Source organism: Passer montanus, unplaced genomic scaffold (genome assembly GCF_014805655.1).
Source record: "Passer montanus isolate IOZ18808 unplaced genomic scaffold, ASM1480565v1 scaffold3, whole genome shotgun sequence".
In the NCBI taxonomy this organism is placed as follows: Eukaryota; Metazoa; Chordata; class Aves; order Passeriformes; family Passeridae; genus Passer; species Passer montanus.
In genome coordinates, this window is record NW_024367707.1 from 6,123,615 (window position 1) to 6,145,243 (window position 21,629).

General features: G+C 39.4%; 1 protein-coding gene across 3 annotated transcripts in view; it reads left to right on the forward strand.

Moving 5' to 3' along the window:
* PHKA2 (phosphorylase kinase regulatory subunit alpha 2) overlaps nucleotides 1-21,629 on the forward strand; it is a 44,076-nt gene that overhangs the window by 8,965 nt on the left and 13,482 nt on the right. For all 3 annotated transcript variants that reach the window (XM_039714172.1, XM_039714174.1, XM_039714173.1), the window contains exons 6-22: nucleotides 63-143; nucleotides 1,158-1,256; nucleotides 1,573-1,719; nucleotides 1,945-1,998; nucleotides 2,568-2,690; nucleotides 6,049-6,144; nucleotides 7,505-7,612; nucleotides 8,313-8,391; nucleotides 9,812-9,946; nucleotides 11,733-11,842; nucleotides 14,305-14,449; nucleotides 14,924-15,002; nucleotides 16,454-16,617; nucleotides 17,268-17,441; nucleotides 18,586-18,674; nucleotides 19,746-19,879; nucleotides 21,279-21,435. In XM_039714172.1, the coding sequence (XP_039570106.1) occupies nucleotides 63-143; nucleotides 1,158-1,256; nucleotides 1,573-1,719; nucleotides 1,945-1,998; nucleotides 2,568-2,690; nucleotides 6,049-6,144; nucleotides 7,505-7,612; nucleotides 8,313-8,391; nucleotides 9,812-9,946; nucleotides 11,733-11,842; nucleotides 14,305-14,449; nucleotides 14,924-15,002; nucleotides 16,454-16,617; nucleotides 17,268-17,441; nucleotides 18,586-18,674; nucleotides 19,746-19,879; nucleotides 21,279-21,435 (1,974 nt within the window). The remainder of the gene's footprint in view (nucleotides 1-62; nucleotides 144-1,157; nucleotides 1,257-1,572; nucleotides 1,720-1,944; nucleotides 1,999-2,567; nucleotides 2,691-6,048; nucleotides 6,145-7,504; nucleotides 7,613-8,312; nucleotides 8,392-9,811; nucleotides 9,947-11,732; nucleotides 11,843-14,304; nucleotides 14,450-14,923; nucleotides 15,003-16,453; nucleotides 16,618-17,267; nucleotides 17,442-18,585; nucleotides 18,675-19,745; nucleotides 19,880-21,278; nucleotides 21,436-21,629) is intronic.

A 21,629-nucleotide genomic window follows, 5' to 3' on the forward strand; every position in this document is an offset into this window, starting at 1 on the left:
GGGGCAAAACATTGCTTTTGTGTATAATCATGCCATTTTTTTTCTTGATGGTATTGTTGCAGGATTATGGGATTTGGGAACGTGGTGATAAGACAAACCAAGGAATCCCTGAACTGAACGCGAGCTCCGTAGGGATGGCCAAAGTGAGAATGTTTTCCTGACACCTCCTTCATGGCTGCTGTGTTATGCTTAAGGGCTCTGACAAACCTGATGGCTTCCTTTGTATGGTCTTCTTGGCCACTGCAATAGTTAGCTGATTGTATAAAAACTTTTGTTTAGATGTGAGTATTTTTAGTGTAAAATTTTTGAGATAATGGCTCTCATTGAAGGACCTCAGAACAGTTGTTCCAGGGATTGCAAGAAGGGTACCAGATTAATTGAACCATTAATCTGACAGATTCAGTAAGATGCAGTCTTATAAAGTGGCCTCTGGTTTTCTTTCCCTCCTCCTCCTTAATTCTTCAGCCTCACAGTCATATGTGTTGTCATGATAAGATTAAGTCAGATGTAAATTCTAAAAACACCAGAATATTAGTTTAAGAAATTTTCTCCAAGTAGTTTGGAGAGAAAAATAAATGAAGATATACTTAAAAGAAAGTGGATATTTCTGGTTCCCTCAGCTCAAGGTCACAGAGATACTAAATGAATCTCAGAAGGCCATAAATGTAAATGTGTAATTGACAACTACCTCATTACATGGTGTCTGAGGGACAGACAGAAGACAAATATCGTTAAGGTTAAAGGTGTATTTGCTTTTCAGCAGGATTTGTTAGATATTGTGTGCACTGCAAGAGAGAGAGACTGCTGGTCTTGGCCCCACACTGATACAGGAGGCTATTTTGAAATGTAGGGCAGGACAAGCATTTTTTACTAAGTACGTCAATTTTTAGATGATGTCTCTCTGGAAACCCAGCTCCCATTTTTTTTGCATTGCCTTTAAATTGTAGGAAGGATCACCAGTATATCAATCCTACTCGTTGAAACAGTTACTTTTTCTAAAATATTGCTAAGTTTTTCTTTAAAGATGAAAAAAGTATCAGTGGGGCAAACTGCTGTTTTATGTAATTTCTTTCAGAGGTTAAGTACAGGGGCCAGGGTATATACTTGGTTTAAAAGATATTTATTAATGTTGAGTTGTGGTTTGGTTTTTTCTGAAGGCCGCTTTGGAAGCAATTGATGAACTAGATCTTTTTGGAGCTCATGGAGGACACAAATCAGTGATTCATGTTCTTCCTGATGAAGTAGAACACTGTCAGGTAAAAATTAGTCTGCTCTTTGCTTTACTATGGGAAAACCTAACACCCTCTCCCCTTTGTTTTTAAATGAAGTGTTGATTAACTAAGCCAAGAATGTAACATAATAAGGATGGCTTCAGGCTATGCTGCTTATCCTGTTTCTAGTAGATCATGTTAAACTGAATAGGGTGAAGCATTCTCGTTCTAACTCAGTTAAAAATAACTGCACAGACTTCTCTGTCAGTTTGCAAACAGTGTAGTCTCATTTGCATTTGACATAGCTTTTGAAGCAGGCAAATAATTTTAAATCCCTCTTTCCTGTTCTTGTTTTGCTCAGTCTATTCTGTACTCCATGTTGCCAAGGGCATCCACGTCAAAGGAGATAGATGCTGGCCTTCTGTCTATTATTTCTTACCCAGCTTTTGCAGTGGAGGATGTAAACCTTGTTAATGTAACCAAGAGTGAAATAATATCCAAATTGCAGGTAAGGATTTACTTTATTTTTGTTTTCCAAAGAGAGAAGCAAAACCTCTTATTAAACCAAAAATCCTAATTAAACAAGGGTTGCCAGGTTGGCTCATCTGTGCATGAAGAGAGGGAGGAAGATCCCTAAGTGACCCATAAAACTCAGCACACACCTTTATGCTGATATTAGTCTGTGAGGAAGAAGTGTATGGGAAATTTTCTATAAGGTTGTCTGTTTTTACAGGGCCGCTACGGCTGCTGTCGCTTTCTCCGAGATGGTTACAAGACACCCAGAGAGGTACTTCTGGGGTAATATTTATGATGTATATTTTCAGTAAGGACATGGGAAGAATTTTATCTCTTCTTTACAGACATATTTTCTTTTATTTACATGATGGGGGTGAAGTTCTCCATCACTGCTAAGACATCTTAATGAATTTGGGGGTAATCCGGGTATCCCCCCTGGAAAGGACACATATTTGAGTGAGGCCAAGGGTTTAAGAAACATTTAATAGGGACAGAACTTAATTCATAATTCTGTAAGAAATTAACCCTTAGATATGCTTATGGTGTCTAAAATGAAATGGCATCTCTGAAACGTCCCAAAATATCTTTGAACTGAGGCAGAGTAACAATCATGTGGGAGACACTTAGATCCCAAGACTAGGAAGGATGGATTTGTCTAGAGAACATTAAATAAGTTTGAGAGTGAATGTGACAAAGAAGTCAAGAGACTGCATGAAAACTATTTCTGGTGGGTTTATTGGTTTCTATGCTATAATTTGTATAAAATAGGCTACCATTATGGTTAGAATATAAGGGACTAATTGAACACTGTGACTAATGAGTGTGGTTGAATTTTTTTAGGATCCAAGCAGGCTGCACTATGATCCTGCTGAGCTCAAGCTCTTCGAGAATATTGAATGTGAGTGGCCAGTATTCTGGACATACTTCCTAATTGATGGAATATTTAATGAGGACAAAATCCAGGTGAGGAAAGAAGAAATTGCTTTCAAATTGCAAAACCATTTACCCACAGTATTTTGTAACTTTGTTCCATGTTTGTTTTGGGTATTATTTAGATACCCCATTAGCAGAGTGGAATAGTCTTCAGCCAGTTTCACCTTCCTGGGGAGGTCATGACATGGTAGAGGCAGCAGGGTTGTGCACACTGGGGTCTGGTTGCCCTCTCCATACCAGGTTGAATGGCTCTGTTAGCTGGCGTGGTAAAACTGGGCTAAACATTGTTTATTTTGCTGGTTCAGTCTTATCACCAATCTTGATGCCCCTTTCACAATTACTTCAGGATGAGACAAACTTCTTTTTCCCCAACCTCTCTGGCTTGGCTGCTGAGAACAAGATTCGTAGTACTTTCAGTCTTTTTGTACATTCAAAGAGATTTGGGATTGGCTTATGTGGGGCAATTTCATTTTCACTAGTTCCCTGAGTCACTTCATACCATTACTGTGCCAGACATCCAGTGGTCAGTAGAGCAAAATTGATTGTAGCCCTCCAAAGTTTACTGTGGCACCTGGGGAGTATTGGTGATTTAAAGAGCAGCAAGTAAACAGGACATTCATACCAGAACTTCTGCAGATTGGTAGCTTGAAAGAAATTTAAAATTTGTGTGATTTAAAATTGCCTGGTATGCAGAGGGATAGGAGATTGCTAAGCTCCTTTAAAAATTGAAATGTCATCAGAAACTATTCAGAGAATTTCAGACCAAAAAGCCCTCTTTCTCTTTCAGTTGTTGCAAATCAAGTGAAATTCCTACTGACACTAGACACATAAAATGTTTTCCTCAACACAGTAAAAGTAGTCTGATGAAGAGAGATATGGCATTATTTAATGAGGGGGGAAACTCAGGAAGTTTACTGAAACTTCAGTCCTGGTAATAAAATACGACTTCCTGAAGCAGTCCCTAGACCTTAGTTGGATTATCTGGGACAGTATGTACCTGTTTGGTTTTTTTTTGGTTTTTTTTTTTTTTGTGTGTGTGCAGATGGACTGTTCTAGGGCATGGTCAGGGCAGTTGCTCCCAGTCTGTACTGTTTAAACATAATTGAATGAGTCACTGAGACACTCAGGTGAGTGCCTAGTCCCCAGTCACTGCTGCAAACAAATGGTTTTGCTAGAAAAATAAGCACCCTGAGGACTCAAAAAAAGTGGAGTGGGACAGGATACTGAATATGTCAGTGTATGTGAACCTGTGGGTATCTTATTTTGAGTGATCCCCTTTACTCAGGAATAGCAGAAAAAAGGATTTCTGAAGCAGGTGCTGGTAGTGCTTAAAAAGTTTCTCTCTAAGTAAAAACTTGGAATGGAGAGTTAATAAATGGACCAAACTAAGGAATCTGGTAAAAAGAAAATGTATTACATGTTCTTACCAATCTGCTATTCCTATTCCTAGTATGTTGTCTAATATAACAAGAACAAGAGGATTTGCTGATCAGTGAACTTAGATATTTTTAAACATTTAAATCTATTTTAATTTTTCTTTGTGACAAAATTTTCATCAAATCAGTTAAGAGAAACTGATTTCCCAGTCCTGCAAAGTGGAATTCAGTAAGTCACAGAGAAATGTTCATGGCATACAGCTAACAATTTATACGCCTTACACTCTGACAGATACTTGCAGTCTGATGTCTGTGTCACTGCACTGTCATCCATTGAAAATTCCTTGTAGGATCTGTTCCAGTGACTTCTTGTGCTGGTTTTGCATTGGAGCCATTCATGGAAGTGACTTGCTAAGAGAAGCTGCTAGCAGTTTCCTCCAAACCTTAGCTTTGAGGACTGCCAATCTGTTAAACCACTGAGGAAGTTGGACACACCTCTGTGAATACACATGTTAACAACATGTTAAAAAATCCAGGGAAGCCCCTTTTTCCTTCCGCCCTGAGAGCAGATGGGAGGTCTCGGCTGGGCTGGGCTGGGCTGAGCCGGGTGGGCTCTGCCGTGGGGCCGGGCCCCATCAGCTGTCAGTGACAGGCAGGGGAGGCCATCAGCCCTGCTGTGCTGCAGCTGAGCCCTGGCCTGGCTCCTGAGATCCTTGCCACTCCCCTGCCCAGCCCAGTCACAGCTCTGGCCACAAGCTACGAGTCCAGCTGGGGTCATGTAACCATCTGCAGGCCCCAGGTGGGAGATTAACTCTTCCAGTGCACAGATGAAACTTGCAGACCTTAAATCCACTCTCGGGTGAGAGAAAAGGACAGAGTGAGAACACGTAGAGGAACAACATGAAGACACCAAGTTCAGTGAAGAGTCAAGTCCCAGATGGGAGGGATGAGGAGATACTTTGGTCTCCCCTCTTTCAGGGGCTGAAATCCAGCTATGGAAAAGAATGCAATTGTTGCATCAGACTCTTTTTTTTCCCTGTAACTCGTTGAAAGTATGGGGAGATAGTGTTCAAATTGTAGATATGAGCAAAGGCCTCTATGCTCAAGTAAGCAAATGCTGAAGCAGCCGTGATCCCATAAGAAGTTTGAACAGAAAGAGAGAGAGAAGAGTGATGAAGACCCTTTGTGCCAGGGAAAGAAGAAGAAGACTTCTCAGAGATGAAGATGATCTCAGATACAGATAAAGAGAATCTTTGATCTTGAACAGCTCATCATTAAAATAGTACCCCATAAGTTGACATGGCCCATAAACACGGCTGTTGGAAAAGCTGTGAAAAATGGGAGGGACTTCACAATTGCAGGTTTCTGGGTGGCTGCTATTTGTGGAAATTAAAAGCCACAAGAGAACTGTTTTCTTGTGGAGAAATCTCCATAAATTGACAAGAGGGATTCCTCTCCCTAAGTGAACTGAAGAAGGACTCTTCTAGAAGTGATAAACTGACTGAATTGGTTCTGTGCATTGTTAGTGGGAAAAAAAGTTGTAGGGGGGAGAAGTGTTCTAAAGATTTTATTCTGATTCTTATTCTTATTATTCTTTCTTTTAGTTACTGTTAATAGAGTTTTCTTTATACCCTTTTAAAGTTTTGAGCCTGCTTTGCCTTCCTCCTAATCCTATCTCACAGCAGGAAATGAGTTTGTATATTCTAATGGGTGTCCTGGAGTTTGGCCAGCACTAGACCCACCACACTTCTCAGTAGGAATATATTGGAAGCTTTGTACTGCAGCAGTGTGTTACAGTTTGAAGACAAGTGTTTGTGTTTCTGATAACACTGAGATTCTGGAACATTTGATAATTTGAACCCTGTTCTTCCATCAGCAAGTCATGATTCCTCCACCCCTTTTTTTCTTTTTTAAATATATTAACTTTCAGTAAAAAAGTACTGTTCAAAAGTATTATTTCAGTTTTGCTGACTGTAATGTGAATTCCCACTCTCTTTTAAAAATAATTCCAGGTACAAGAGTACAGAGAGGCTCTGGAAGGAATACTTATTCGAGAGAAGAATGGATTAGTGCTAATGCCTGAACTTTATGCAGTCCCTCCAGAAAAGGTATTGTGAAAATGCAGCATCCACTTCAGTATGCAAAGTAGAGAGAATGAGAGGAATATCAGTCTTACTGTTTTTCTATGTCTGATGAATCTAAACTAACAATAAAAAAGACTACTGCACATTATTTTAAAAAGTAAGAGACTTCTCACAGCTCCTCCTGAGAAATGGTAAACTTTAGGTTTCCAAATGGTCGCAGTTTTCACTTGTAAATTTGATTGTCTGTGGAAATACTACAGCAGGTCTAAAATTTTACATCCTTAGAGCAAGACATATATTTAAGAAGTGTTGATACTAGTTTAGGAACTGAAGCTCAAAGAAGAAATAAAGCATAGACTGTCCTGCCTGTCTAGTCTGTTGATTGATTGTGCTGCCCTTTTCCAGAGCAGGTATGGGAGTCAGGTTTCAAATGGATTAGGGTTTGGGCTGGGATTTTGGTTTGGGTATTTTCTTTTCCCCCACCTTTGCTGTTACTGTTTATCTCATTCTCCCATTGTGACAGGGAAATTCAGACGAGCTCATGTGCTCTTCCATGCTATTTGCCTTTGTATCCCTCCCTGCCAACTTCTTCTCCCACTCCAGACTTCTCAGCCCTCACTCACTAAGGGTGTGGAGCCTCCTGGGTTGGTCTGAGTTGCTCAGCTGATGCCTTGCTCGCAGATCTGAGGTGGAAACTGAATTGCCTTCCTAGTGGGAACAAGCGTGTAAGAGTCCAGAGCCTTCTTGTGATTTTGATATGATGATAATGATCTGAAAAACATGCCACATCAACAGGGTAGATTTTGTCTGTCTATAAAAGAAATATGAAGTGGCTGCCTGGAGATGTGATCTGGGAGGGTTTTTGCCCCACCCTCAATAGATCTGTGTACTGCAAAACGAAGGCAGTTTTTCTAAATTAGTAAGTCAGTTTTCTGTTGACCATCCTTGCTAACACAGGAAAGGTGAAATAATCTTAATATTGGAAAGCACCTTTGCTTCAGAAAGCTGGGCAGACATCAGTGAAGTTAAAGTGTCATCTTGGAAGGGGTTGGAAAGCAGACACCCAGGTACCTATGCTCAGCCCAGAGGGAAGGCAGCAAAGGCACGGTGAGAAGAAAGTGGAAGAGCTAATACCAAAGCTGTAATTGCATGCAGAGTCCCCATTCACCCTCCAGCTTTGAAGGGTGGGAAGAGGTACAAAAAGTATAATTCTTGTCCCAGAAAATATGTAGCCTTAGAAGTGAAACCACTACATCTCTATCTCAGTAGTTAGGGCAGGCTTGAAAGGGTTTATGTTAGACTGTATGTCTGCAAATACTTAAGTGTTACTGATTGTTCTTCACAACTTTAGGGTAATTTTTCTTGCTTATGTATTTGTTTTCAGGTGGATGAGGAGTATGAAAATCCTCACTCGGTGGATCGTGTCCCAGTGGGAAAGTTGCCCCATCTTTGGGGCCAATCATTGTATGTCCTGAGCTGCCTGTTAGCAGAGGTGATTATTTCTTGCATAGCAGATAAACTTGTATTTAATTTTGTTTGAGATGGCTTGGCCTTTAAGTACAGTTTGGTTGACAGGTAGAGGACAGTGTGTTTTCCAGTAGAAACATGTACATGAACCATGAAAGGCTGACTCTAAGCTTTCAGGACCTTTTGTTTTTTTAATTTCTAATACAGCTAAGCAATTGTCTGTTTCTAATCAAGCTGAGTAAGTTGTCACGTGGTCTGGAATATGGTTAGAATAGAGGAGTATGCCCAGGTTGACTTGGCTCTTCCAGAGCCAGGATTCTGGGCCATTTCAGCTTTACTAGGCTATTCTTGCTCTGTGGCATGATGGACCTACTAGTCAGGCACATTAAAGTCAGACTAGTTAAAAGAAGCACAAATGTCTCAATGGAGCTACAAAAATAAATCACTTTCCTGGTAAAATTATGTCAGTTGCTGTAACTCTGAAGTAGGAATTCTGAATGCAGATTGTGTCAGTCAGAACCATTTTCTTGTTCTTCCAAAAAATATTGCAGCCATTGTTTTTATTGAATGTACTACTTAGTGGAAAGGGTAGACAAACCAGGCTTTAAGTCCCACTGTCCTGAAAACATATGAAAATTGATTAGGATTTATTCTTTATGTCAGAAGCCTTTTTCTTCAATTCTGTTTGTTTCCTTCTTTTTTTCTTTCTTTTGCATTTGTTTTAGGGATTTCTTGCTGCGGGTGAAATTGATCCCTTAAACAGGAGATTTTCCACGGGATTTAAACCTGATGTTGTGGTACAAGGTGAGGGAATTCTGTGAACATTCTGTGTGAATTGAATCATGTGGTGGCAAAGTCCCTGTGTACAGGAGAGATTAAAGATGTGGTTAAAAATAATGTGGAATTTTTTTGCATGGGGCATAGATGCTTTGACGACACTGTGAGAGGGAGAAAGAGTTTGTTTGCCTAGCTGCCTTTTACCAGAAGGGAAGATGAGGTTTAAGACACTTAAAAAAAAAATTAAGACTTGTTAGGAGTTGGAGAGTGGCAAAATTAATCTTATAGCGAAAAGGAAAATCTTGGCAGCTTCTAGAGAGAAGAAGCAGGACTGACAGGAGATGGATCAGGTTAACCAGGTTTCATGTAGCCCCTTTTCAGAGGAACCAGAGAGCACTGAGTGAGGAGGATCCCTGTGCACAGAGGTGAGAGAGGTGAGGCAGCCAGAGTTACCAGCTTTTGGCTGCTGCAGGGAGTGCCCCCTTTAGTTTGTGCAAAAACAGCCAAAACCAGAAATGAAGTAGAGAGCAAACACCAGCAGATCAGGTCTTAAAGACTTTTCCGGTGCCTGGACCACGCTGAAAGAGCAACCAGCTCATTTATCAGGAGCAGCCTTTGTCAAGGATCCTGTGACCTGGGCTGGTGCTTGTTTACCCCCAGTTGGTGCCTCATAGGAGTAGCATTTTATTATTCTGAAGTGCTTAATTTCCAACAGAAATAGAAGCGCTTGCTGATTTTTAGCATTCTTTGGCAAGTATTCACAATACAAAGAAGAATACTGCATTATTAGTCCCGAATCAATAAGCCAATTATCATGGGCAAAACCTCAAGGTTCTGGGCCTGGATTGTAAATTTCTCTCATTAGGGATTTTTTTTTTCTCCATACCTCTGCCATTTTGTGTCCTCTGAAATATGTATTGCTATACAAGTGACAGCACCTGTTCCCCAGTGACTTGCTGCACTGTTATAGTGTGCTGTATTAAAAGAACAAAGATTTTCAAGTCATATTTACCTTTGTTCTATGGGGGGAAAGCCCTAAAAGAGACTCTCTTCTAAAAGAGACTGTGTGATCCAAACCAGTGGTACTCAAAGAAATGAGAAGCAACTGATTAAGTCCCCAAGAACCCACTTTAACCTCAGCAGTTCTGACCCTGCTTTGAGCAGGAGGTTTGAGTAGACACCTCAGAGGACTCTTCTGACCCTGCTGACCACCACTGTTGTCCAAAGTGGACAGGAATGGCAAGAAATACTGAGAAACAGAGAATTAAAATCTGTCAGGTGCCCTATTGCAATCCCTTTTGATCTCATGAATCCAGAATTTAAGAAAAAAGTGTGGTCTTCATGCCTTTTTAATTAGCTAAATGCATTTGTTGAGAGGTGACAGTAGAGATAGTTAAAAAGAGTAGAACATTGGTTTTTACTTGTGTTTTTGTTTTCTGTTGCACAGTAACTGTTTTGGCAGAATCTAATCAAATTAAGAATCTGTTGCAAGACCGTGGAATCAACGTTCAGAGCATTGCTGATATCCATCCACTCAGGGTGCAGCCAGCTCGCATCCTCAGCAACCTCTACACCATGCTGGGTAAGTATTTCAACATGGCAGCCTCTCTACTGCCAGGCAAGGTATTTTTTTAAGAAGCTTAACCAACTTAGAACTTCTGTCTTTATTTTCCCACCTCTTTGAGTTCCTTATTTATCTCATTGGAAATGGTGGAGAAAATACAAGTTTCCCTGTGCCATTGGAGTTAGACAAAAATTGACTCTTGATTTGTCCTCCAGAAACCACTTCCACAGAGAAACTGGTTTTTGAAAACAATGTCTGGTAAAACATAGAAGAAAAAATCAAGTATTTTTCCTTCGAGAAGTCATTTGAGTCTGGAAATTGGGCAGTATAATTTTTATCTTCTGAGCAGGCAGTCTGGGAAGTTTTCTGCTCCAAATCAGGGAAGCTGTGCTGCTATCAGAGCATCTTTGGGCTGTCAGATTCTTGCTGAAGTTCCTTCCAACCTGGAGCTGAGATAAGCTGCTGAAACTCTCTGTCTCTGTTGCAAACCCAGAAGCCTTTAGGGCTTTTCTAAACACAGGACTTTAAATACATTCCAGTTCCTCAGCAGTGGCTCTCAAGTCCTCCTCAGAGCCTAAATTGACTTAAATGCTCCAAAGCTCTGACTGGTTCTAGTTGTTAAGTCTTTTTATAACTGCTTCTTGATAATCCTTGCTGGAATTATTTGGGTCTTGGGGGAAAGTTTGTTACATGCATTCCTAATTTAACTTAGTTTTACTTCTTCAGGCATGCCAGCAACTCATGGCTCAAAACTGTGGATACTGATATAAAATAAAATTGAGGTGGGGTGACTCAGCACTGGTAGATTCCTTTGCTGTCTGGACAAGGGGAGCTGTATCCTGCTTCTCTGTCAGTCTGGAGCACGTTCCCATGGCAATTTGGTTAAAGATAATGCAGAGGCTGCTCATGGGGGTGAACATTTTTTTGTTATGGTAGTTTTTGTTGTGGTAGTTTTTTTGTTTCGACAGGGAGCTTTTTTTGAAATCATTCAAAGTAATGGGGCCTCCAGATAAATTTTAGAAAGTATGCCCTTTACACAGAGAAATTGTATGTGTTGCTTCTGTGAAAGAATCTGGCTCTTCATCTCAAAGATTTTTTAAAAAAATTTGCAGAGCTTTGCTGAGGCTTACATTTATTTTATTATAATTCATATTAGCTTTCTTTCACTAGTGGAGGAGTGTGAGTAGGATGATTTGATACATTTTTTTAAACAGTGACTTCCTTGGGAATGTTCACAGTAGTATTTTTTCAGGAACGTGGTTGTTTGGTTCTTGTCAGAAAGATCCAAGTCAGCTCCTGGCTGCTGGTGCAAAGGTTGTAGTGTGGATGATTGCTAATAAGCTCTACTGAGAAAAGTGAAGCTTACTAAAGCCTGATGAAAATCTGTTGTTGTATTTGGATGTGTTTTGTGTGTTGATTTAGCCTGCAGGCATGAGTTTTTAAGGTCCTATGTTTGAAAACACTGGAATTTCTGAGTTAGGTTCATGGCCTTGTTTTTTGTAATATCACATCTCCTGCCCTTCTTGGTGGGGAAGCTTTGGGTGCTGAGCAATTACTGTAATTATAAGATCAAATCCATGGCCAATGAAGCCAAAATTTTAATTTTTAATCAGGCCTTTGAAGGACTCTGGTTATTATATTGCTGCTTGCTACAAAATCAGTTTGTAGCCTCACACTGTGTTACTGGTTTTCTGCCTTGCTGGTATTAGTGCAGTAAATTTTCCTGTCTAAAGTGGTTATTTTGGAAAACAGCACCTAAGATGTTAGCTGAGATTCTTTTCTTTCCCTTCCCTTTGCTTTCCAGGCCGGAACAAGAACATGAAATTAAGTGGCCGACCACACCGACACATAGGAGTGTTGGGCACCTCCAAGCTCTACGTGATAAGAAATCAAATATTTGCTTTTACCCCTCAGGTAAGCATGTAAAGCTGGCAGGAAAATCACTCCTTACTTAATGGTGAATCATTAGTGAAGCACTTTGCTTTTCCCTGCTGTCATTGTCCCTTGGGTAGAACAGGGCTGAAACAGCAGATGTGCTTTACTTTGTAGGGTTTTTAAGAGCATGGGATGATCAGCATGGTAGAACTGCTGATAAATCTCTTTTCAGTCATACAGAGTCTGGTTTCTTTGGCTTCTGGCTTAGGAGAACACAGTGAGTCAATAGTACAAAGTTGTTACTGATCTCTGCCCACACCAACATTCTAATCAATGAAACAGTTTCTGCAAAAATAGGTCACTTAATATATCTTCCTACCAATTGTTTTGATGAAAAATTTAGTACTATATAAGTGTGCCAGATACTGTAACCCTAAGGAGGTGAAGGTGTGATCTTTTCATTATGTTGTTGAAAGTGTAGTAGTGCTGAGAAATAGATGTTCTGTCTTTTTTTTTTCCTTAGTGCATTTTCTCAATGTTGCTGAAAGTTTGGATCCTCATAGAATCAATGGCTCCTATTGATACATTTAATGAAATGCAATGACTTTATTTAACAGAATTATTCCAGCAGTTGGTACTAGAAGGCCAGGGAGTCCCCTGCTCCAAGCATGTAGGATAAAGAATGATGCAGGATAAAGAATGCATCCATCCTTCTAAACAGATGTTTGACTAATGAAGTCTTTAAACTCCAGCTGAAGGCAGTCAGTGGACTCTGTAGAAGGCTTCTGTATTGCTTCATAATGTCCAAACAAATCAGATTAACTGCAAAAAATGTAGATCCTTTCTCATTCTTCCCCATGTCAGTTGATCACAAGCAGCTTTATAGAATGTTAGTTGTGTTACTTCCCTGTACCAATTTTCACTTTTGTAAATAAGGTAAAAACTCCTCACAGATGTGATTTTTTTTCAAAATACCTCTTAGTTCACATCTTACTGTGTAAGTAGGACCCAATATTCCTGCTAAAATCTTGTCATGTATCAAATAAGGACATACTTACTAGGATATTCCAAAATGGCATTTATCTTTACATTAGCAACACAGTGAACAATAAGTTCCTGCTTATTCCATGTTTTACTATAACCTCCATAACATTTTCCATTGCACTTTGAAAGCAGACACTTCCCCGACTATTTTTTTTGAGGTGGATGGAGTTAATGTTTAATGTCACCTTCCTAAGGTTAGCAATTAAATCATCTTGTTGATTTTGACTAATGTCCACAAAATTTGTGATTTTGTCATTTGTATTTCATTCTCTTTTCTAGTGAAAACATTGATTAGGTGTGGGGCAAAGACTAGCTTCATTCAGATACAGTAATTCTGAAAAAATGGTTAATAACTGCCTTTTTAGAATAATTTTAAAAGTAGTTCTGCTTCCTAGGAAGTCAGTTCAGCTCACTAGTGTGAAAATTTAGGTGTCAGCTTCTGCAAATTTTCTTATACTTATCATCTGGTTGCTGCAAAGAAGGAAGCTGGACTAATCTGTTGAGATTGGTTTTTGGCCATCTTACTTTATCATTTAGTAATTATCTTGTCTGTCTCAAATTGGCTTTGTTTTCCTTTCCTTCCACGCACTGGAATTGGCCTGACTTTTTAAATGGCTCTTCCTTTTTAAAGATGGGCAGTGTGTTTCCTTGTCTCCAGATTTCTGGGACTTGTTCTTCCTGAGTTACCAAAGCTAACTGTAAGTGGCTCAAGGATTGTTTTGGCTAGTTCCTGATTCCTTCTATGAAAAAATTTCTCAGGATTTTGTCAGCTTGAACTTCCATGTTCTTTATGCACTTACCCCATCCCAAGGCTTAGGGGCTTCCTTAACTTTTGTTGTGGCTGCTTTCACATTCTTTCCATTATTTGTCCAGCTGCTTTGGTTCCAGCTCCTGAAGTAGCCACAGTAGTCTCTTCCTGTGGTTCTTGGCTTCCTGCTGCAGTGGGAGCAGCACGTTGCCATTGCACATTTCATGTGCCTTTTTTCCTCAGTAAATGCCAGCTTTTCTGTGTTCTGCCTGACTTTCAGATGGTTCCCAAGAGACATACAGTGACTGGAGACATCAGCTCCCAGTCCCCAGTGTACACTTAAGCCTGTGTATTGGTTTTGTTACTATTGTTAGCTTTTTTTCCACATTTAGAGTACTTCCATCTTCCAGATCATAGGTCAGTGTAATTCATCATTGGGAAGTTTCTGCTTCGTGGCTGTGATTGCCCAGGTTTTGTTTGTACAGCTTACTTTGATGGTCAGTCTACAGGCGTAAGAAAATGGACTCTTGCACAAGCATGGATTGCTGTGTCACAGTCTGAGGCCTTGTTAGGTTAATTCAGGTCGTTTGTGTTGTGGTCAGGAGTAGCTCATATGGCTTTTGTGAAGAATTTAAGGGAAGAAACAGGGAAAAAAAAAAAAAGGAAATCACTAACAACTGCCCCTATGTTGTGTTTTTCTCTTCTCTAGTTCACTGACCAGCATCACTTCTATCTGGCTCTAGACAATCAGATGATTGTGGAGATGCTTAAGACAGAGCTGGCTTACCTCACTTCTTGTTGGAGGATGACAGGGAGACCAACCTTGACGTTTCCCATCACCCACACAATGCTTGGTAAACTTAATCTTCTGTTTCAAGCAGGGTAGATTACTGCAGAAGAATAGGATGGATGTTGGTTTGAGAGGACACAGTAGCAGGACTTCTAACATCAGAAGTACAGTTCAATTTTCTCATGTGTATGCTGAATTTGGATTTCATGGTAATATTTAATTTTGGTTTTGCTCCTTCTTCATATGCTTCTATCACTGACTATCTCCATATTATTTCTGTCTAAAGAAATTTCATAGAAATTGCTTTGGAACTTGTCTTGAGTGGGTTGTGTTTGTCTTTAGAACTTATCTAGGGGTTGTGTTTGGTTTGCTTATTTGTCCAGGATTTTTGAATAAGCTAGTATTGATAGCAGTTGTGGATTCTGCTTTAAATTTGCCTGATTTACATTGTAGACAACACCCAGTAATGCACTGTATATGGATGTGATAATTTAAGAATGTGTTGATGAGCTCCAATTCTTCCATTATTCTTTTTTAGTTGATGATGGTACTGACATTCATCCAGCAGTTCTTGCCACAATAAGAAAATTAGAAGATGGTTATTTTGGAGGTGCAAGGTAATGTTAGAATTGACAAATTATTATCTCCATGATTTGTAAAATGAAATCCTGTAAAAGTGTTGGTTTTGAACTTGTGATAGTGCACAGACTTTGTACTACAATTCTGCAGAGGAGGAAGTTTCAGCTTTAATTATTATGTGGCAGTCAAATCGTAGCTGGGCCTCAGGTGCAATGGAAAAGATCTATCTCTCAAAAAGTGTACCATCTCTGACTTCAATTAATAGATAAAGAAAACAGACATCAAATCTTTGTAAATATGAACTCTTGAAATATGAATCTGGCTGGGCTTCTGTTATTAAAAAGTGAATTACTTTTATAGTTACTGGACATGTTTTAAGCATTGATTGCATGTAGTATTTGTAACCTGGTGTGTTCCAATCATCTATGTGTAAAATATGATCCACAGTATCTCCCTATTCTTTTTCCACTTTCCCTCTCAATCAGAGAGGGATCCCTCTCTATTTTCTTTTGACAATCAAATATTGTCATGGTTTAACTCCAGTCAACAACTCATCCCCACGTGGCCACTCACCCTCGCTCCCCTTATTGGGATGGGGGAGAGAATTGGAAGAACACAACTGAGAAAACTCGTGAGTTGTGATAAAGAGTTTAGTAAGTGGAGCAAAAACCACATATGCAGGCAAAGCAAAATGGGAAATTCATTCACCATTTTCCATGGACAATTGTTCAACCATCTTCAGTAAAGTTGTAGTCCATGAAATGTAACTGTGTCTTGGATAGACAAACTTCTGTATCCCTGAAAACCTTCCCCTTCATCCTTCTTCCCCCAGATTTATATGCTATGGTATGGATGTCCCTGTGGTAAGCATGGGTCAGCTGTCCAGCTGTGTCCCCTCCCAGCTCCTTGTGCACCCCCAGCCTGTGCTGGTGGGGTGAGGTGAGAAGCAGAAAAGTCTGGGATGCTGTGTAAGCCCTGCTTAGCAGTAACTAATGTATCCCTGTAACTAATGTATCAGCACTGTTTCCAGCACAAATCCAAAGCATAGCCCCATCATTAACTCCTGTGCTTAAACCAGCACAGATGGTTTAGCCTCCTCCAGTTCTGTGAAAAAACACATTCAGGCCATTCATGGGGCCTTCTCAGCCCCAGTTTCCTATGCATTATCCTTGGAGCTCAGGTCTTTGTTCAGGGTCTCTCTTTATATGAACCTATAACACCCTGCATAATTAGGCTTTGAGTTAGGCCTGTTACCATAGCACAGTTAAAATCAATTAGTACCTAGAGCAGTAAGTACCCAGCTGGATCTGCAACTGTTGTTTTCCTTTTTTTATTTTTCAGTGTCAGTTTCTGTGGCTTTATAGTTGCCAAAGGTGGATTGAACAGTAGGTTTCCTAAATTTTGGAGGAGCTGTTGAAAGCTTAGTGAGCATTAATCAGTATCAGAATGGTGGATGTTAATGCTGTTTGGCATGTGTCCCCTTTTGCAGGGTGAAGATAGGCAAGCTATCAGAATTTCTTACCACCTCTTTTCATACATATCTGAGCTTTCTGGATCCAGATTGTGACCTAAAACTGTTTGATGACCATAATGACAACTGTAACAGTCCTGACAGTGAATATGGAGACTACCCAGCAGATTTCTGTGAGAAAGGTAGTAGTGTTTTTTCACTTATTTTTTTCTCTGTCAAGTTCTATCGGCAGAGCCTGGGTTTCCTACAGTGCAGAGTCTGTTCTGTGCACAGCCCATGGTCATTTGGTTTTCTCATACACCCACCTGAGGACAGGACCTACATGACTCAGTTTAGAGAATGAATTCATGTGTGTTCTTCCTGCATTTGTAGTATGGCATTGACTGGCAACTGCTACAGCAAAGCTGAGTCTGGAGAGTCAGCAGGTGGGGAGGTGTGGAAGAGCTTAGAGGGAAAAGGACTGTGAAGAGTCGTGGACAAGAGCTTGTGTGGAAGAGATGACAGAGTCTTAGAATCATACAAGTTGGAAGAGACTTTTATAATCATCAAGTCCAGCTGTGTTCTATGATATACCAGCAAAATAAAACCCCTTGTGATTCCTTTCACAGGCAAAGCTAGTTTCTAAATCTGTTTTCAATGTCAAAAACATTTTTTTCTTTTGTTTACAGTTTTTTGGTTTAAAAAATCTCTTCCTTACCCTATTCTTGCACATTTGAGTGCCCTTATAAATAAGCAATAATATAGTGGTGTGTTTGAATAAGAAAGTGATTATGATAACTAGTGATTTTTACCTTTAGGAAACCTTTTTTTTTATTTATGAATGTTACACTAGATAGCCAGGATGAGCTGGATCAGTATATAAATGATGTCCTGCAGAGCACAGCCCTAAAGTCATATCTGCCTCCAACTTCAAAGACAACGAGTGAACCACCTGTGTTCAGTGCAAACCATTCCACAGAAGAGATACTGTCAATAATGGCCAAGACAAAGGGCTTGGAAGTTCCAGGTATTTCTCCCTGTTGTTTATTTAGTGATAATTAAAAAACCTGATTTGGCTGCTACAAGGGGTAAGTTCAAGTATTTAAAAATTATACCTTTTGACATACTTGTGCCACTAGTTCTTTCCTTATAGAGAAGAAATAAGAAATTCCTTTACTAGTAAGAATGACTAAAGCTATTGCTGTCATGTTCCCCCAGTATCCTGTGTCATGGTGTATACACAGAAAACCTGCAATGAAATGTAACATTTAATCAAAATTAATGTTATGGAAGCTTCTACAGCTTCTTAGTTGGATAGAATTTTAGAACCCAAATCAGTTAATTGATTGTTTTGTCTTTGCTTGTATAAAGGCAGACAAAATGTACTTTTTAATTTTAATAAAGTTGCTGTGAAATGAAATGTTTCAATACAAGAAAAACATAAATATTCACATGTACTTTCTAAATTTGTAAGAACAAATGGAGTAGAGAGGGAGCACAGTCTTTCTAATTATGCCACGTTTCTGATAGCCTGACTGGAGGATACACCAAAATAAGACTTTGGCTGAATTTGTAAATAGATTCCAACATATGCATGGTTTTATAGGTAGATATGTAGTATTCAATGTCCTGGTCAATGGAAGACTTCCCTTAACTTCAGTGTAAATTAATAACTTCCAAGCTTTTCTGTTATTCTTTTCTGCCATCTTTCATGTGTCACATCATCTGATCCTCCATTGAATACAGCATATGAAGTTAACAGAGCATTAACCTGCATTCAGCTTTATGATTTTAATTATGAAATCTTACCAGTTAGGCCATTTTCTCCACTCGTTTCCTGTTGAAATGTTTAAAACACTTGGCAGGGTCAGGTCATTGTGCTGCAGGATTTTGGAGTCACAGGCCAAATAAGAGGTATCAGTTGAGCATGTAGCCCCTGAGCTTCTGACGTGCTGAAATCAGAAATTCTCAGAGCAAGGAGATAAAGTTCAGAACATGAGCTTGTCTCAGTTCTGTGCACAGCATGTCAGAAGCACTGCCTCTGTATTTTGACTCTTGGAGGTATTTCTGTTGTTTTTACCTAGCCAAGCTGCTTCATGTAGGTGTTTTTGATTTTCATGTTACTGAAGCAGCCTTATTTTTCTTTCTGTTCTGGTGACTTTGCTTTCCAGCTGTGTCTATGTCTCTTCCCACTAAAGTTCTGAACACACACCGAAAGTCTCTGAATCTTGTTGATAATCCTCATTTCTTTGGGACAAAGGTAAGGTGTGGGAATTTTTATGCTGTTTGTGGTTTTAGGATGCAATCCTCATGCCTTTCCTCATGCTTTCCTTCCAAACCCTATGCCAGGTCTCATTTTTCTTCACAGACAAGCCATTCTGTCCAAGGCACTCCCTTGTTTTGGAAATTATATTTTTGGCTGGATGAAGGTTTTTTAGTCAAATAGACACTATCAAGTGGAAAGTTTTTAATTGAACGTGCAAAACAGAAAAGAACATAATGATTGCCTTATTTTTAAAAGCCAAAAGTTAAGTCATTGTCTTTAGTTCTAGCAGAACACAAGGGAAAGGACAGGGTGTTCACAGGCTTTAGAGATGTTTTCCAAGAAATGCTACTTATAGTAACATCTGGGTAAGAGGGAATGTGTGAATGTCCTTAAGGTACCAGCCAAATCCCACCTCAAGGCACGAAGATGGAGTTGTGCTGGGAATTTGTTTTGTCTTGGGATGTTTCTGCACAAGGCTCAGTTTGTAGAAATGGTATTTTAGGATTATATAAACTGCTGAACAGCTTGTTGAACAAAACTTCTTTTCATCCAATAATTCATCATAGGATTACATAATCTGATTAGTTATCATTTTACTTTCATAAGCTTGGAAAAATTAAAATGGCAATATTTGCATTTCTAAAGTGCCACTCTGTATACAGGTTAGAGATGGAACTCAAAAAGTTCTAAATTATTTCAACAAAAGAAGTATAGTGTCTCTCTGCTTTTCTCTTTACAAGTAACAGAAATGATGAAAATAGATGACAGAAAAAGTATGCAGATAAAAGTATGCAGTATCCAGATTTCTTTGTTTTGTCAAAAAAGGAAAATAGATACAAGGTTCCATTCTAGGGATTGTGTTTCTTGGGGTTAGTCTCCTTTCTGTGCCTGCAGTACCCTGGCAAGAACTAAATTATGTATCTGTATTTCAAGTGCAGAGCTTTGTTGCAAGTCTGATGTGATTTTTTTTTAACGACATTTTAATTGAAGTTACAGGAAGTTACAGATCTGCTGCTTTTTTCAAGGTCATGTCTTGTGATTTTTTTCATCCATCTTTGTTATCAGGACCATGAAAATGTTTCGCACTTACCTAAAGATGCTCATGGTGATTTGGATTGCAGGAAGCTTGTTAATCAGCTGAAGGAATGTCCAACACTCCATGATCAAGCAGATATCTTGTATATCTTGCATATCCTCAAGTAAGTTGCCTGAATATGAACTTTAGCATCTTTCAGTTTGGGCGCAGCTATCTGATTGTTCTTGTGCAAAAGGTTTCCACTCTTCAGGCTGTGTTTTGAGGGGGACAGTGGAAATATTTTGTGCTTTAACACACATATTTTCAGTTAGTTTGATTACAGGAATTATTTGGATATACAAGAAGACTTGTGCAGATTCTAGGGTTGATTGGCACAGTTGCAAATACATAAAGTCTCCAGGGCTCACAAATTAGATGCACAAATTCTTTCCATGAATTGGAACACACCCTGCTATATTTGTGGCTCTCCATTTGAAGTTCACAAAGATTTGGTGTGATTTTCATACACAAGAATGAAAGTGGAGGGAAAATTTATCTTGTCATTTTCTAACTGAAGGCAAAATGCAATTTTCATGAGTGTTCACTATTTTTCCTCTAATCCCTTTGCATATTTAAGTATACAACTGGCTAAAATTTGGTACTTTTTAAAACATTCTTGGAAGCAGTCTGGGCCCATCTGCTGGAGTTAGTAAACACCTGCTATTTAATTGGTTTGAGGGGAACAAAATGCAAATAGAAACAACAGAATCATCTTCTGAAGTGTGTTTATTGAGCTTGGTTTTTTTCCTGTGCAGGAGAATACTGCTGGAACCTGTCAGGTAGTTAGCTTTTGGTGCAAAGACAAGTATGTGTTAATCACAGATGGTCTTCCCTACTGCTACAAAGACTGCATTTTTGTTGATTTTAGTCTGTCTCCTGTGTGGACGTCTTCTTTGATCTTCTTGATTTCCCAAGCAAAATGTTTAGCATCCTCTCTTAAAGAGTAAAGGGAATCCTATAAAAAATATGTTTTGTTGTTTAACTGCATGTAACACCAGTAATTTCACCAAGGAAGACTGTTGGGCAGGCAGATGGACCTCTGGTGGACTCTGTCAGCAGGAGTTGTAGTCATTCTGTGACAGTTCAAAACATTACCAAAGAGAAGCCATAATGCAGTGAATTTGAAAAGCCAATTTCAAAAGTGAGTTTCAAAGGAGAGGAAGAGAAATCTCTTTTGCCTTTTTTCAGTAATGGCATAAGCAACACAGAAGTTTAGTTAATAGCTAAGAAAGGGGAATGGCTAAAAAGTCATGTGAATGCTCAATTTAAAGTCTAGTAGGAAATCCTTCAGGTGGTTCCTTTTCAAGTTGCTGGCTCACAGCTGAGTGAGTGCTCAAGTTAGTGTGAAAGTTCCTGGTATCAAGAGGATTTTGTCCACATATAGTGAATCTGTGGTGAAGGCACAGATGTCCCATTTGGTATTTAATTCTATCACCAACGTGAGCAAGGCAGTCAAAATCCAGCTGTGTGGTAAAGTTTAGCATTGTGCCTGATGACAATTGCCTCCTGTTTGTTTTGTGCAGAGGTGCTGACTGGGACACAGAGCTGGATGGACAGTATGGTGTCACTGTTCACTGCCTCCTCAACGAGCTCTACAGAAAGGCAGGCCTCAATCAGGAGTGGGGCTTAATCCGTTACATTTCTGGCATACTCAAAAAGAGAGTTGAAGTCCTGGCTGAGGTATGAAATACCAATAATCCTGGTTCAGCTTCCTGCCTAGGAACAGAGATAAAACTACCAGTTTGCTGTTGGGGTTTGTGATTGCCCTTCTTCTGGTTTTACTTTACAACATACATAGTGCAGCATTTTAAATTAAATATTAGTTGTTTTTCTGATCTAGAATCTTACTACATCTTTGTCTTTCATCTGTACTG